Source organism: Peromyscus maniculatus, chromosome 12 (assembly GCF_049852395.1).
Source record: "Peromyscus maniculatus bairdii isolate BWxNUB_F1_BW_parent chromosome 12, HU_Pman_BW_mat_3.1, whole genome shotgun sequence".
Classification (NCBI taxonomy): Eukaryota; Metazoa; Chordata; class Mammalia; order Rodentia; family Cricetidae; genus Peromyscus; species Peromyscus maniculatus.
The window spans coordinates 20,466,365-20,483,975 of record NC_134863.1 but is presented as its reverse complement, the minus strand read 5'-3'; the positions used below and the strand labels follow the sequence as shown (position 1 = coordinate 20,483,975).

Sequence of the window (17,611 nt, the reverse complement as noted above, 5' to 3'; positions counted from 1 at the left end):
AAAAACTACCTGAGTTTACACAGAATCAACAAAATGCAACCTTCTTTAGGAGAAAGTATACCTGTTACAAAGACGCCATTGCCTCACACGGAGAACACCATGCCCTGGAAAACCCACAGCTTAGAGGACTACCGGAAACACGTGCTTTTCTGTGGAACAGAAGTGATCCAGGTCAAGCCATCCGGGCAGGGACCTGTTAGGGCTGTTGTTCTGCAGACAGGTGAGTGGATCCAACTTTTTTAAATTTAAGCTGTGCTGGAGGTGGGGAGAATTGGAGGTGGGAAATTTTGCTTAGGATTTTGGAGTTTGCCATATTCTAGTAATAGCAGCTACACTCTTTTCTAACCAGAGCCTTATGATTCTGAGTTGCCATTACCTTAAATTAAATGTTCATTGTTAAGCCCTTGTATGTGTTGAGTGGCATGCATAGATGCTGTAAGTGTCCTTAAAGGCTTGTGTCTGTAGGCTTCTCTTTGTTCCTTCATGCTTCCTCTTGGTGTTTCTCTGTAAAGCAATGTCAGCCACAATAACTAGGAAGGGTTTTTCATCTCCGAAAGTTGCTTGCTGGATAGCAAGTGCTCTGCAGATACTTTAGAGTCAGGGGTCTGTAGCCAGAAGGTTTCTCCAGTCCTTCCGGGCCTGCAATCCTGCAGCCACTTATAAAATAATCACTCAGGGTCTTAATATTATTTACAAACTGTATGGCCTATGACAGGCCTCTTGCTACCTAGCTCTTATATCTTAAATTAACCCATTTCTATTAATCTATGTTTTGCCATGTGTTCTGTGGCTTTACCAGTCTGCTAGCATGTTACTCCTTGGGCAGCAGGCTGGCCTCTCCCCCGACTCTGCCTTTCTCCTTCCTGTCTCTCTCCTTGGATTTCCCTCCTGCTTCTAAGCTGCCTTATCATAGGCCAAAGCAGCTTATTTCTTAACCAACGGGAACAACACATATTGATAGCATACAGAAAGACATCCCACAGCAGGGGTTTACACATGAACTTGTCTTGCATCACCTCTCTGTGAACAGCATCAGCATCTAGCCCAGCCGTTAGCATCATCTTCAACATTTCTCTTTCAGACCAAATGGGCATCAAATCCTAAGGACTCTGCTACCACCTGCTGAGTCACGGTTCCCCTGGCCTCCTCTGTCACGGTTGTCATGTAGGCAGGCTTCGTCACTTCATGTCTACAGCATCTTACCAGAAATATTCTTTTGACTGCTTCCTTTCAGCTTTTGCTCTGATCTCTCTTTAAACTGTTACTCAGCCTTTCACCACAGACACACATTTCCTTAGCTTAGTTTGTACGTTCGTATCATGCTCAGAATGTTTTCATAGTTATAGTCGTTTTCTTTTTCTCACATGAAATTACACAACCAAGGTCTCCCTTGACCTGGCCCTGGCTCAGTGTGTATTTGTGCTGCTATACACATCCATAGACAAACCCCCCCCACATCTTTCTCTTTGGGGCTATGCTTTAGTTTGGTCTGTTATTCAATTATGTTAGTTGAAAACCGTTTTAATTTAAAATATGACTTCTATGTTAAAACAAGTTTTGGGACCCCTCAGCCAGGTGTCCAAACAGAAATTAAGGTCTAATGTCCTATAAAGCAATGCTATTTCACTTTAGCAAGAAGCTGAATTAAGAGACTATACTTTTCTATGAGTGTTTATAAGTGCTTAGATGGCAACTTAGGAGAAACTATGCTCCTATTCTCCAGAGTCCAGAAAATAGTGTTAGAGAAAACAGTGTGTCCAGCAAGAAATAGAAATAAAACACACCTTATAGTTATAAAACTAGCTCATATTTAAAATATAGACCAGCCGATCATTTTAGTCAACAAGTCAGGCAGAAGTGAACATACATTAAATGCTATATAAGTTAACAAATTAACATTTGTTCCTTTAAGGAAGGTTATGATATGGTGTGAGAGACAGAGGTATGTACTTACAGTAACTTCCAGTTAACTAAACTATGGAGTGGTAAGAGACGCCATATGACCAAGATTTGCAGGAAATAAATTACATCTGGTTCAAGTGTGGACATGGAATTCAGGAAACACTTTTTGAGAAGGTGGCATTTGAAACCAAACCAAGCCTGAGGGAGCATTTCGCCAATCATATGACATCTAGAAAGATAGGCACAACATAGAAAGTGCAAGGGTCTTCTGGGACCATTAAATAGTTAAGTTAGTCTATCAAGATAGAAGTAGATGAAGTTGAAGAGGGCTTTCAGTACTGTGTCTAGGACTTTGAGCTTTGGTCTAAGGAAGTCAGTGCCTTGGAAAGCTTTAGAACACAAGAAAGCCACGATGAAAAGCCCGTGAGGTTATATTTTAAAGAAATCACTCGCCTATGCCTTCTGTTTCTGCTTCTTTAAATTTTCAGTTCTTTTCTAACTTGTTTCTGCTTTCAACACATACCTGCTTTAAAGTTTTCTCTTGGCATCTCATCTTCTCTGGTCACAGTTTCCAACTTACAAGTCCGGTTTTTCTTAACTCTGCAGATGAATAGATGGTTGTACTCTGTTCCTCCCAGAACAAGAGGAATTAAACAGGGTTGAGGCAATGTACCTGATTGCTCTCTGTGACTTTGGACAAGGAAGGCAAATACACTGTTAGGTCAGAGCAATGCCACTTCCATATTGACCCCAGTGGCATGGCCATGGCCACTCTTGGACTCCAGTGGCATGACCACATAAGTTTGGAAAGAAGTGGAGACTTTATCCCTTTGTGATTATCTTCCTAGGTTATAATACAGCAAAAGGGGACTTGGTGAGATCCATCCTCTACCCTCGACCTCTGAACTTCAAGCTGTATAATGATGCCTTCAAGTTCATGGTGTTCCTGGCCTGTATTGGTGTTGTGGGATTTTTCTATGCCCTAGGTGTCTATATGTACCATGGAGTAAGTACTGCAACTAAGTCTTGTCAATCATAGTTTTTCAAGAGCTTGGACTAACTCCAAAAGATTAAATAAGAATGACTCTAGATCTCATAATTAGTTCTTAGAACTAAGATTGTAGAAATGTTCTGTGCCTACATCTCCAGAATGAAAAGCCTTGGCTGGAAATACAGCTAGCTCAGTGATAGAATGCTTGAATAGCATGTACAAGGCCCCGGGTTTCATTCCCATAAACACACACATACATGCACATGCACACACACAATTATGTATATATATATATATATATATATATATATATATATATATTCACACATATAAATATAATCATAGCACTTATTGGTGTGACAGCTGAATTTTCAATTTGTATTCCTGTTGGATGGATAGCAGAGCTAAGCTATGAAAAGGTGCACAGGGCCTGGAGAGATGGATCAGCAGTGAAGAGTGCTTGTTGCTCTTGCAGAGGACCAGGGTTCAGTTTCCAGCTCCTACACTAAGTGGCTCACAACCATTTGTAATATCAGCTCCAGGATATTCAGTGCCCTCTTCTGACCTTTTAAAGGAACTTGCATATATCTGTATACATGCGTGCGCGCACGCGCGCACACACACACACACACACACACACACACACACACACACACACACACAGTTGTGCAGTTCATTGGCTGCTTCACCATTTGATTTATAATGAGGGGTTGCTCCAATGGTGACCTAGGCAATATGGATGCCCAAAGAGCTTTATGGGAAAAACAAAAGAAGCCTTGGCACAGCTCGGAAGGGAAAGTGTCTTGGACAAAGCTTAACACGCATTCCAAACCAAGGCTGGAAGTTGGATGTCAGGCCTTGTGGCTGAAACTTTGGCCCCGTGGCTGCTTCTGTCTGCTTTGGTTCAGAATTAGGCAAGCTGGAGTCTGCAGGGTCAAAACTCCCCTGTGTGAGCAGCTGGAGAAAGTGGAGAATGCAGTGGTTGTAGGGAGCAACCAAATCATGTATCTGGTCCAGACATGTGACTGCCATAGAGAGAGAGACTAACCTCAGCGATGGCTTCCCCAGAGCTACGGTCACTCTGAGATGTTGTGACCTCAGCAGCCTTGGTTCCAGGGTCTGTCAGGTCACCATTCCTTCTGTCTATGTACTGAGTGTCGCTTCTGCCCCACACACTGAGCTGACCTTCAGACAAATAAGGATTCAAAGGTGAATGAGCCACACACAGCTCCTGTACCTAGGACATTTGCAGGCTGGTGAGGGAGAGAGATTTAAAAACGAATGTCAAGCTTTGGAGTGAACTATCTGGACCAAAGACCTGCCCATGTGAGCAGCGTGGTGCCCATGTGAGCAGAGTGATGCCCATGTGAGCAGCGTGGTGCCCATGTGAGCAGCGTGGTGCCCATGTGAGCAGCGTGGGGCCCATGTGAGCAGAGTGATGCCCATGTGAGCAGAGTGATGCCCATGTGAGCAGAGTGATGCCCATGTGAGCAGAGTGATGCCCATGTGAGCAGAGTGATGCCCATGTGAGCAGAGTGATGCCCATGTGAGCAGAGTGGTGCCCATGTGAGCAGTGTGGTGCCCATGTGAGCCCCCCAGGAGTTCAGAGGGTGTGATGAACAAAGGAGACATGGGTATTCAGGTGGAGGGAAACTGAGTCAGAAAAGGTCAGGGAGACTTGGAACGGGGGTCAAAGGGTCTCCTTTGGTGTATAGCAGGGACAATATGTACATGCTTTAGGGACAGCCAAGAGACACATGAAAGCCCAGGAATACTCGGAGGCAAGGTCCAGGGCTCCCAAGTGTTACAGGAGGCAGCTGGAAGGAAGGCGCCATCCTGCTCTGTTCTATCCTATATTCATCCTTTTCTCCTCTCCAGGTGCCTCCGAGAGAAACCGCAACCATGGCGCTGATCCTCCTCACGGCCACCGTTCCTCCGGTGCTCCCTGCTGCCCTGACCATAGGCAATGTGTACGCCCAGAAGAGGCTGAAGAAGAAGAAGATTTTCTGTATCTCTCCGCAGAGAATCAACATGTGTGGCCAGATCAACCTCGTGTGCTTTGACAAAGTGAGTTCCATACTTTCCAGGTTTGGGGGTGAGGTGGGGTGGTTTGGATACAGGGCAGAGCTGGGAAGGACCTCGGAGAATGTCTGTCCTGGTGAAATTATGTGAGCGATTCCTCTCATCTCTACCCACTGTTTCTCAGAAAGAAAAAGACAGACAAAAGCCAGTGTAGACACTTCTACCACGCTGTCTCCTTTCTTTCCAGGGGTCTGGGATCTGGGTTAAGAAAGTATTATGTCTGTATGCAGGGGCCTGGAGAAGTGGCAGAGGGAGATTATATGCTGGCTGAGGATGACTGCTGTTATTGGGCATGTCCCAAGATTTCCATAATTCTCCTATGGGACCCAGGAGTGACATCGGCACCAACCCCCCCCCCCCCGGCCCCCCATATACAGATTTTGTCCTCATCTTGGACAGGCTGAAGTGCAGTGGGCTTTGGCTGGTCTTTCCCTGTTTACGTTTATTTATGTTTAAATAATTAATCAACACTTTGGCCACTTTTGCAGCTAGTCCCCATCCTCGAGAGCCAATATTGTACACAGTGCCTGCAGAGCATCACGAGTGCTCCCTCTTCATTTTGAGGAGGGTTGGTATTTAGCCAAGGATGTAGGGAATATGGGAGGAAGACAGCTATCATGCTCTGAGATGTGGGCTTGGTGGAGGTCTGAGCAAGCCTCAGCAGGTGCTTATCTGTTGCACGTGGGAGGCCACCTCGGAGCTGCAGAGTATGGGATGGCCCAGATTCCGAGCTGGCCAGTTCAGAGCACAAGGATGTAAAAACGACATCCAACATTCCAGGGACAGAAGATCACAGGGTAGGGCTAGAAGCTGGGCATCCAGTGAGATGGTGCTGGAAAGCTGATGTGGCAAAGCTAAGCAGCAGGCCATGTCTGAAAGGAGAATGTGAGGCTTTAGAAAAAAATTAGACACATGAAATTTTTGTAGAATTTGTGTGTGTGTGTTTTTGTTCTTTTGATGTGAGATTTATGAGGGGGCTCTTAGTTACCTTTCTTGTCATTATGATCAAACACTTAAAAGCAGCAGCTTAAACGGGGAGAGATTTGCTTTGCCTCAGTGGTAGCCTATGTGGCAGGGAGGGCATGGTGGTGTTCACACGCATCTGGGGCACCACAGGGAGCAGAGAGCTAGACTGGAAACGGAGACAGGCTATGACTTTCAAGGTCCACACCCAGAGGTTCTACAGCCCTCCAACACAGTGCCCCCAAGTATTCAAACCCATGAGCCTCTAGGGGAGGGTCAACATTCAAACCATAGCGGAAGGGATGGAGGAGAGACAGAGAGGGAGGGGCCACCTGTGGACAATGAAAAAGCTGTTCATGGTCCTGTGCCTGGAGAGTGAGGGGAAGCCGCCCAAGGAGACCTGGCCCTGCTGTCCTCGGGTGAAAACGGCATGTCTCTTAGGTTATTTTAATGTCTCCGTCTCTTCCTTTTTCATTTGGCAAAACCAGTGCTCAGTCTCCATCGGCTAGGACCGGAGAGTTAGCTGAGCAACGGCTTGACTTGAGCATCAGATTCCAGCTCCTTGGCAGTTTTCACATAGAAGTTCTTCTCAAACATCCAACAGCCTCACGGGTGGGGTGCCTAGCCTACAGGAGGGCTGGATTAACCATGTCCTTTACATAATAATCACCTGTCCCAACACTAATCCCCCTCCACCCCCAGGCTGTTATTTTACTTCCCCTTTTTTCCCTCATCCTCATGCCATGGGCCAGAGGGGCTGCTTCTCCACCCACTCAGCCGGCCCAATCTCACAAGCTGTGGCAGCATGTTGGAGTGCTAGGATACCTAACGGGGCGTGGCAGGATGAGGACTCTAACCCTGAGTTCGAAACTAAGTGTCGCTATTTCACCCAGAAAGCTTGAACTATAATTACCTTTACATTCTTTTTTTCTAGTTTTACATTATAGAACTCTATCAACATGATGTTGTATTAGAAGACCCCACAATTAATTTTCAGCCAGTGTTGTATCCCTGGGCTTCTGAGTGTGCTTGTTTCTATATACTCCCTCTCCCATCCCTCCATCTGTCCCCCCACCCCCGATTTGTTAGTTGCTCTCTAAGACAGATTCTCTATTCAATTCAGCCTGAGCTTGGGCTTGAACTTTATGGTAAGTTTTTCCTTTTCCATTCTATTCTCTTTAGATTAGGACTATAATTTCATTATCTTTCTACTTGAGGTTATTTTTGTTCTATGCGGTCATTTTCACATAAAGAAGTAACACGGTCTCATTTCTCTCGCCCTGTTGCCAAGTCTCCCTGTGTTCCCACTCAAAACATGGATGCTTAAAAACGTAACCTCCCAAGGAAAACTTCTCAGTTAAAACTACGCTGCTAATTCTTTCTGAAATGGAACAACCCAAGGGGATGTGGATAGTGAATACGCAGGTTGGCACCTTAGAGAATGTGGGAGGAAACTGTAGCATATCGCTTCTTTACAAATAGTGACCTTAAGGACTGACCTCTCCAAGCCTGCTGCCTGTCTTTGGGAAGTCTGGGTGAATTCAAGAAAGAAGGATTCTTTAATTCCTTTAATGTGGAGACTAAGAGTAGGCTTTGTCTTCCCACATGCATGGCAGAATTCACCAACATCCCTGCTGGTGGAGGAAGGTTGTCTGGATTTCAGTTCAGTCTTCCAGGCTGTGGACCACTGTCTCCTAGTGGGGTGCAGTTGTCTGACTCTCCTGTGTTTGCTCACATGTCAGGAGGAGAGCTCTGTAAGCCCATCACGCTGATTGGATGTGTTGTGATGACAGATGATGCCATCCGATTAAAAGCTAGGAAACCCATAGCAGTGGGTTTAAATAGCTCACGGGGGAGCTGCTGGTGTCTGTACCTAGGAGTGTCACATCTCTCTGACCTGTTCTGGAGCAGCAGCAACTCTACTCTGAGTAGGCCCAGGGTGGTTGGCCTAAGGCTGCCAGATCACAGGGCAAGCAGCTAATGAATAGCTGGAACATGAAAAATGGCACAATAGACTCAGTTCTGTTTTGCTTCCTAGGTTACATAAACTGACAAGCACTTTCCCACACTATGGAGTGGCTCAGGACCACTTTCCTCTTGACCTGAAGAGAAAACTCACTCACAGGCATTAATTAATATTTACTATTAGCATTTCATTCCTGTCTGTGGACCGAAAGTCCCTTATCAACACATCATTACCATTTGAACAGTTACTGCATCCGCCATAGTTTTAGAAAATATTAGTGAACCAAATGGCAAAGGGTGGATTTACTGGTCTTGGAAAGAGAAACAAAACAAAACAACACACGCAAGCTCTGTTTTGAAAAGACAGTGGGTGCCTCCAGCAGAGCCAGCTGTGAGGTGGCTGTTGTTGGGTTTCCTCTCACAGAGCCTCACTGCAATAACAGCAGCAGACAGGACAACAGGCAACCAGAGCCAAACACAGCCCCTGCACAGTGTTGCCTAGAAACTGGAACCTCCTGGGGATCCTTCACTAGATTTGAAAGTGAATGCTGATGAACAAGGTTGTGGGTGACTGCATAGGCTGTAGTTTCTTGGAAACTTGGATTTTGTTTCAATTATGGTATCAAAGCTTTAACTCTCCTGCTTGAAGTCAATCATAACTTTTTATTTAGACAGGGACGCTCACAGAAGATGGGCTGGACCTCTGGGGGACTGTCCCTACGGCTGGCAACTGGTAGGACTCTAAGATGGGAGAAGTGGTGGGGAGGTTACCGTGCTGATGTTCAAACCCACCCCTGCAGGCTTGAGGAATGTGATTCACACTGGCTCCCAATTAGTCTAACTCGTTTAATTAAATGTGTCCCAAATTCAGAGTCAGACAAAGAAAGTAGATCTACAAATCCAGCATGAAAAAGTGGAATAGAATAAGGTAGATGATTAAGGAACTGAATTAGTGAGACAGGGAATCAAGGAGTGGAAATGAAGCCGTGCTTGAAGATGGCAAGGCTTCCTGGGTGGCGGGGCAGATGAGTGTGTTCAGAGACCCGAAAAAGGGCTCCATTGCCTTCCTGTGGAGCTCCCAGTCTAATGACATGAAAACACATGAATGGACTCACCTTCGATGTGAAACATGGGCCATGAAAATTATTACCATGAAGACAGAGAATCAGAATGGAGACAAAATAATAAAGTCCCTTGATGTAACATACAGTTCGGATTTTTATGACACCTGATGATTGAAGGTAGAAATTCATTTTCAATTTTTGTACACCAATGATGACTCTCGGAAAATGATGGCATAGGAGGTAGATTTCAAAGCATTATCTAGATTGAAATTTTACAGACCTGAGCTAAAGGCTGTCATGGTAAAGCAAAGAAGATAACCATATAGATACATACCCCAGAGCGGAACAGGAGAGGGGAGGGAGAAGGGTCCTAGCTCCTTTCTGCAGGGCTGAGGCATGCCTTTGTACCATCTGAATGGCAATGGCTTCTGCTTTTCAGCTTTGATTACCCTGCTTCAGCTCCCAACAGTGGCTGAGGTAGCCGGAGCATCAGAGGAAGAGTCAGGCAGAGTCCGCCAAGCTAGTGATGCGGCCAGGTTTGGCACAGGCAGGGTGCAAGGTTGTAGGTGATAGCCCAGGCCGAGTATAAAGAACAACCTGATTTCTAGCTCTATTCATGTGTGTCTGCTCCTGTCTGTTCAAATGTACTGATTAGACCTTTGTCCAGAGAAGCACTATATGCCTGTGGTCCAGGGCAATGAAGGTGGAGGATGTTCTTCTGAACTTCCCACTCTAATCTTCCTCCTGTGGCCCTTGTGTAACACGAATTGCTAAACGGTCTTTAAAAAACCCGGAGCCAGATATTGGGGTGAAAGCTGAAAGATCAGAGGAATAGAACAAGCCACAGCCAACCTCACCTTACCAACTCCTCAGCCTCCAGAGAAAGCTACTTCCTGTGTACTCACACCTTGTATACCTTTTAGTACCCTGCCATCTTACTTTCTCTCTCTGCCCAGCTACATCACTTCCTTTTCCTGCCCAGGTCTATCACTTCCTGTCTGTCTGTATAGACCTCCAGACCTCTATGGTTGACTAGTGCTGGTATTAAAGGCATGTGCCAGCATGCCTGGCTCAGTTCCCAGTGTGGCCTTGAACTCACAAAGATCAGATGAATCTCTGCTTCCCAAATGCTAGGATTAAAGGCATGTGCCACCACTGCCTGACTTCTATGTTTTATATGGTGGCTGGCTTTGTCCTTTGATTCCCAGGCAAGTTTTATTTGTTAGAGCACAAATGAAATATTACCACACTCTTGCATGCTGAAGCTTTAAAGGGGTAGGATCAACTAAATATGATCACTGTTCAGATTGAAACTAGGAGGAGCTGAAAGTGAATGATGCCAGGCTATCCTGTCAATGAGTAGAAGAAACTTCAGAGACAAGATATTTGGAGAAGAAATTTCAGGAAATGGTGGTAGACTCCAAGGAACTGAGTAATGAGAATCAGTTGAAAGCCTCTGCTTGCTTTTAGTTGCCTGGAACCACTAGACAGGTTTCTTCCTGTCCCAGTTACCTCGTGAATCTAAAGACTTCTTATTTAGAGAGAGCTCCATGGGTTTATATGCAACATCACAATATTTTATATATATAAAATGTGTATCCCCAAACACCCTGAAATTTGGTTTTTGATTGACCAGTGGCAGTCTATATATTGAAGGGAAAATCCATATCCAACTCAAAGAAGGGTTGTGTAAACATTACTCTTCAGGTAGAATACTGCGGTTGAAAATTGAAAATCCCCAAGTGAGCAGAGGACCGTGAGCAGAGAAATCCCTGAACAAGGAGAGACAGTGCAAGAAGCTTAGTGTAGCTCTAGACTCAGGGCATAAGGATATTGGCAGGATGAGCAGCTGTAAGATGAGTTAGAGCTAGGGCAGGTAGCCTTGATTAGCAGGTGGCTCAGATTGTGTCTGAGTATGATCCCTTTCATCCAAGAAATCTGTATGCAGCCCAGGTATGTAGGTACAAGAAATGAACCAAACACTTATATATATTTATTTATTTTAAAACTATGCTTTATACATGCACAATTTTACCATTTATTAAAGACAAAAGTGAATTTGCACAGTAACAATGTGAATGTCCTTGCTTTTAAATAAGGAATTAAATCTTGGTTGAATATTTGATACAGTAGGAGCATACTTGGTGTTACTCAGATTTGATGAGTATTTTTTACATTTTAAAAGGGTACTTCATTTATTTTATGTGTCTGTGTGGATGCTTGAGCACAAGCATATGCATCATGTGTGAACCTGGTACCCATGGAGGTCCAAAGAGGGTATTACATACTCTTAAATTGTTGCTATTGATGACTGTGAGCTGCTGTGTGGGTCCTGTGACCTGATTCTAGGTCCTCTCCAGCCTTAATTAGTGTTTTGTTCTTATAATTGTCAATGCTGAGAATGCTGCTTTATATAAACTCATACTACAAAATAATGGAAATATGTTTAGGGCCATTTCAGGAATTATTGGACGTTCAATCCTGATTTCAAGCCAAAATTCATTAAATGCTTTTTATAATGAAACACAAGATTTTTTTTCTCTTTGGGAGCCCACTACCCAGCTCCCAAATAAATACAGGGAGACATATTCTTACTTATGAATGCCTGGCCTTAGCTTGGTTTGTTTCTAGATAGCTTTTCTAACTTAAACTATCCCATTTCTCTTTAACTATGTTTTGCCTCTGGACTTTTTAACCTTTCCTTATTCTATGTCTTTCTTTCCTTCTTATTCCATGGCTGGCTGTGTGGCTCGCCCCTGGTGTCCTCCTCTCCTTTTCTCACTCCCTCTTCTCTGGCCCCTAGATTTCTCCTATTTATTCTCTCTGCCTGCCAGTCCCACCTGTCCCTCTCCTGCCTCACTATTGGCCATTCAGCTCTTTCTTAGACCAATCAGATATTTTAGGCAGGCAAAATAACCCAGCTTCACAGAATTAAACAAATGCAACATAAAAGAATGCAACCCATCTTTGCCTCATTAAACAAATATCCCACAGAATAAACGAATGTGACACATGTTAAACTAATATTCCACGACACAAAGCAACTTGCATAGCAAATTTTAGAACAAATATTCTAATAAAATACCACCAAAAGGTATACTAATTTAATACATGCTAAGGAATGACAGCAGGAAAATACTAAAAAGTCTTTGTTTTCCATCATGAAACCAGCATGTTCTATAGCTGTGTGTGTATATATAAGCCCTGCAACTTATGATGTAACAGTAGTCTATGTTCTGAACCAAGGTGCTCTGGGCATTGTTCCTTGGTTTTGCCTGATGTGCTGGCATGCACCATGCTACGTGGGCATGATGTATGTTCAGAACCAAGAGTACAGTGAAGTCATGGGGGGCGACACAGGTAAACACTGCACAAAACATCTTGGGTTCATTACACATTTGATTTTGAATTCATTGTGTGGTTGCTGACATCCAGACACATTTAACTGTTGCCATATATTTTACCGTCCCCACCTTTATTCACTCAATCCCATACGGGCTGTGCTCAGAGTTTTAAGAAGCAGTGATACAGAATATGGGAAAGTCACTGTAGAGGGCGAGGGTAAGGGTCAGCTAGTTGGAGTGCTGCCTTGGTAAGATTTAAGGGGCAGATCATGCAACTTATTTTATTGAGAATTCTAACTCTATCTTCTTAACCAGTTTCCAGGCAGTCCACAGCTTTGCCTCAGGCCAGGCTATGCCCTGGGGCCCACTGTGTGCAGCCATGGCCAGCTGCCACTCCCTGATCCTTCTCGATGGGACCATCCAAGGAGACCCTTTGGACCTCAAAATGTTTGAAGGCACTGGCTGGGTAAGGTGATGGTTGTATCAATCAATCAAATGAGGACTTGAAGAAACCTTCATTGGCAGAACTGGATCATTTTTTAATTCAGATACAAATCTAGAAAATGGCCATACTTTATCATTAGTCATTGTTATAAATAGCCATTGCAAATTTTTCCAAATTTTATCAGTATAGATTCATGACACAAAGTGATTGTATCTATGGCATTTTCTTCAGTATCATGTACTTTGAGGAGCTTCACTTTCATTACTCTCTCTTGACCTCCCCTGGATTGTCATTCCTCTGTGTAAATAGTCTCCCTTGTGTGTACATATCATATATGCAGTGTGTGTGTGTGTGTGTGTGTGTGTGTGTGTGTGTGTGTGTGTGTGTTCACACATATGAAAGAAAGCATGCAATACTTGGCTTTCTGAGTTTGGTTTATTTCATTTCATGTGATCTCCTGTTCCATCTATTTTTATTCCAAATGACATAATTTCATTTTTATGAATGAATAAATGATGTAAGTATGCCACAGTTTCCTTATCCACTTACTTGCTGGCGTACACTTAGGTTGCTTCTATACCTTGGCTGCCGCAGTTGGTGCTGTAGTAAACATTAGTGAGTAGATGTCTTTGTGATAGGTTGAGTTACATTCCTTCAAGTGTGATCCTAGGAGTGATGTAACAGGATCACACAGTAGTTCTCCTTTTAGTTTTTGCAGGAACGTTGGTAACAATTTTCATAGTAGCTGAATGATTTTCACGACTCCCAACGGTCTCTGTAGGTTTCTTTTTCTCTCAATCCATATCAGTGTTTATTGTGGCTTGCTCTCCCGATTCCAGCCTCTCTCTTCTCTCTCCATTTCTTTCACTGCTCAGAAGCGTGTTAACATCATGTGATCCCATTTGTCAAGTTTTGCTACTATTTTACGAGCTGTCAGAATCCTTTTCCAAAAAACCTGTGCTTCCATGCAGGTCATGAAGTGTTTCCCCGGGAGTACTAAAATTTCAGGTTTTAAAGTCTTTGATGCATTTTGAATCAATATTTTTACCAAGTAGCGATGGGAATCTGGTTTTATTTTACATGTGCAGATCCATGTTGCCCAGCACCATTAGTTGAAAAGATTGCTCCCCGTCCCAGTATATACATATTTTTTGTCAAAAATCAGATGGCTGAAGCTGGTTCACCACTATCTCTTCTCCATTTCCTTGGTCTGCGCTCTGTGTTTGTGTCAGCACCATGTTGATTTTGTTATCATGAATCCGTAGTATAATGTGACATCAGTGGTTTTGACACCTCTAACATTGTTCTTTCTGGCTCTGGATTGCTTTGGCTATCTGGGTCCATATGAATTTTAATATTGTTTTTCTTTTCTGGTTCCGTGAAGACCATCTTTGGAATTTTTACAGGGATCACATTAAATTTTCAGGCTGTCTTTGGTAATATGGCAATTTCTATCATGTTGACTATCAATAATGTCTGCTTATCAATGAACATAGGAGGTCTATATCCATCTGGATTGGAAAAGTCAGTCAAAGCTTCACTGCATTGTTAAAAGTCGTTTGTTAAAATTTTAGTACTCTTTCAATGAAGCTTAATGTTTTCCTTCTTATTGTTAAGTTTTTATATATATTTCTATCAGTTCTTAAGAATTTCATTCATATCCTAAGTAACTTTTGCAGCTGTTATGAATGAGGTTACTTTCTGATTTCCTTCTTGCTGTTGACATACAGAAAAGCTAGTGCAATTTGTTTCTTGATTTTATGACCTGCTGCTTTGCTGAAATCTCTCATCACATCCAAGAATTTTATGGTAGAGGTACTCCGGCACTTCAATATAGGAACATGTCATTGGCAAGCAGGGATAATTTGGCTTCTTCCTGTTTGTATGGCTTTCATTTTTCATTTTTTTGTGATTACTCTGGCTACAACTTCAAGCACTGGATTGAGTAAGAGTTGAGAAAGCACACACTGCTTTCTCATTTTCACTTTTCTAGGAAATTCAGTTTTTTTCTCACTTGATCTCATGCTGGCTGTATTGTTGCACGTGTGGGGGTCTCTGCAAACACCAGGACCAGCAGAGCGTTGAGATAGGGGAGGCACAAAGGAATTTGATTCAACATTTGGTTCAACACAACTCAGGAGCTGGTGTTGCTGCAAACTTCAAGCGTCTGACACCAGGTAGTTTATTTTAGGTATATTTTAGCACAGCACAATTTAGAAAAAAAAAAAAATCTTCCTGGTGATAATTAACACAATCGCGATTGCACACCAAAGCTTAAGACATTAAAACTCTTACAAAGTACAAGTAAACACTTGTATAAAAATGAGTTCTGTAGATTAACTAAGAAAGCAGGCTCCAGGTCAGCAAGCTCAGGATAGGGGTCTGGGGGAAGATAGTGGTATATAGATCGACTAAGTTAAATAAACTCAAAATAGAGGTCTAGGGGAGCTAGGAGAAAGTGCAGACATCACATTCCACTCCTGATGTTTCCCTGGTGCTTATCTGTGGGCACAGAACCTACAGTCAGATAGTCATTATTCTGCTGATATCTATTTGTTCTGCTCCTGGTTTCTTCAGAGCTGTTATCATGAAGTCATCCTGAACTTTATCAAAGGTCTTTTCTTCATCTGTTGACATGATAAGTGATTTCTATCCCTAGTCCATCCGTGTCTTTTATATGTACTAATCTGTGACTCACTGTCCTTGTATCTCTGGAATGAAACAACTTTGTTATGATACACAATCTTTCCACTGTCTTTTTGATTAGTAAGTATTTTACTGATAATGTTTGGAATCAGATCAGAAAAATGGGCCTGTAGCAGGGTAAACTGTTTATTGGCTCCTTATACACTGTCAGAGTAATCCTGGCTTCATAGGATTAGTTCACTTGGGCTCCCTTTCATTCTATTGTGTGGAATAATTTGAGGTACACTGGAGCCACTTCTGCAAAGCTCTGGGAAAATGTGGTGGTGAATTAGTCTGCTCTTGGCTTGCCTTAGTTGGGAGACTTTTTGTTGTTGCTGCTGCTGTTCAATTTATTGATCGTCATGGATCTGTTTAAGTTGCTTACATGTCTACATTTTCTTGGTCATATGTGTCTAAGAATTGACCTATTTCTTCTAGACTTTCCAGACTTTTGGAGTATATGTTTTCAAAGGATTTCCTAGGGATCAGATCAGAAGACTGGGCCTGTAGCTGGGTACAGATTTCATTGGAATCTGTTGCAATCTCCTCCCTTTCACCTCTACTTTTATTAATTTGGATCTTTTATTTCTGTCAATAGGTTTGACTAAGTGCTGCGGGCCACAGGAATATCATAAGAACTCAGCTGGTTATGGCAAAGTCACTACCTGGAGGAATCAGGGAATTCCTCCAGAGGAAGCCAAATCCCAAGGAGTTTTTGGTGTTACTTGGCTTGTTATATATCAGCTGTCTTCTGTTATGAAAATCATGTGTGCCTTCCTAGTTTTCCCAATTGATTTTTCCCTAAGAAGGGCTAAAATGTGGACTGATCACTCTCTAGACATACACATTCCAGGCATTTGGAGAACAGCCTCAGGAGAGGCTTTCTCTGGAATCAGATATCTCCCCTAGTCACTTTCAAGGACTAAAGGAGACATCACCCAGGTGGTCACCCAATTTCCGAGGATTAACAGTGATAACAACCCACAGGCGAGTCTCCTGACTTAAGGTAAATTCCACAAGGGGACACCACCTAGGTCAGGTAGACATTAAGTAATAGCTTTACACAGTTTAGCTTGTACCTTCCCTTCTTACAGCCTTACTAACTTTATAGACCTCTAACTACTTACCTAACCACTTCTAGGAATATTTAGATAACCTTCTGTGCTAACAGCTATGCTCAGCCAGAACCCCAGTTCAAGCCTCCCTGTAATTATCACTATTGGTAGCATCCGACCAGGTCCATCACCGGATGGAGGAAGTACCTTATCAGAGATACCTCTGTACTCTCTAAGAACAGACTTAAGCATCCAGGCTACCTGTTTGAGAAGGCCTGGTGGATGTGCTAATTAAGCTTAACTTCCTCCTTTCCAAAATCTTACCTCCAGTTCCAGATCTCCCTTTAACTATCACCAGAGGCATCTACCTGTACACAGGTTGCCTAGAGACTGAGCACACTTTCCCCCACCCTGCAGAAAAACGGCAGACAGCTTGGACAGATAGGAGCCACAGGAAAAAAAGAAGACATTTTTATTTTCTCCCATTGACCTAGCAACTTACAGATTTTTAACATCTTTTACCAAACACATTTAGGATTATAGTTGTGTACATAAGATCCCTCTTCTTAGATATTACCCATATTTAGCCTTTAGTTAATTCATTAGTCACTTCCCCTTTGGGTCACAAATGATAATTAACAACTAGTGGCCCTCTTTGTAATTCTTATCAATCCTCCATTTGATCCTGATAGCAGACAATCACTGCCTGAGGAAGTTTAGGCTTAGTGTCCTAGGTGAAGGGGAGGATTGTGATTTTGGGGAGATATATAACTGTAAAGCAGGGGATAGAGAAAGAGAAAAGAGAATGGAAGAACTAGATGGGTAAGAACTTGAGAGGAACGAACTGAGATGGGGAAGAACTAGATTGAAGGGCTAGAAGAGAGGACAAGAGGAACGAGATGGAAGATGAGGAAGAGCCAGATGGGGAAGAACAAGATGAGGAAGAGCCAGATGAGAGAGAAGGAGACGGGAGAGGAGCTGATAGGGAAAAGAACTAGATAGATGAGAACCTAGAAGGGACAGAACTAGATGAAGGAATTAAGATAGAACCTAGAGGGGACAGTAGACAAATATAGAGAAATCAGGCAAGGAAGGAGCTAGGCATGAGAGCAGAA

At 43.2% G+C, this 17,611-nt stretch overlaps 1 protein-coding gene across 4 annotated transcripts in view; it reads left to right on the top strand.

Annotated features, from left to right (window-relative positions):
- Positions 1–17,611, top strand: part of Atp13a5 (ATPase 13A5) — a 128,009-nt gene that overhangs the window by 50,646 nt on the left and 59,752 nt on the right. For all 4 annotated transcript variants that reach the window (XM_076548668.1, XM_042259124.2, XM_076548666.1 and 1 more), the window contains 5 exons: positions 50–220; positions 2,751–2,908; positions 4,772–4,960; positions 8,575–8,636; positions 12,627–12,777. In XM_076548668.1, the coding sequence (XP_076404783.1) occupies positions 50–220; positions 2,751–2,908; positions 4,772–4,960; positions 8,575–8,636; positions 12,627–12,777 (731 nt within the window). The remainder of the gene's footprint in view (positions 1–49; positions 221–2,750; positions 2,909–4,771; positions 4,961–8,574; positions 8,637–12,626; positions 12,778–17,611) is intronic.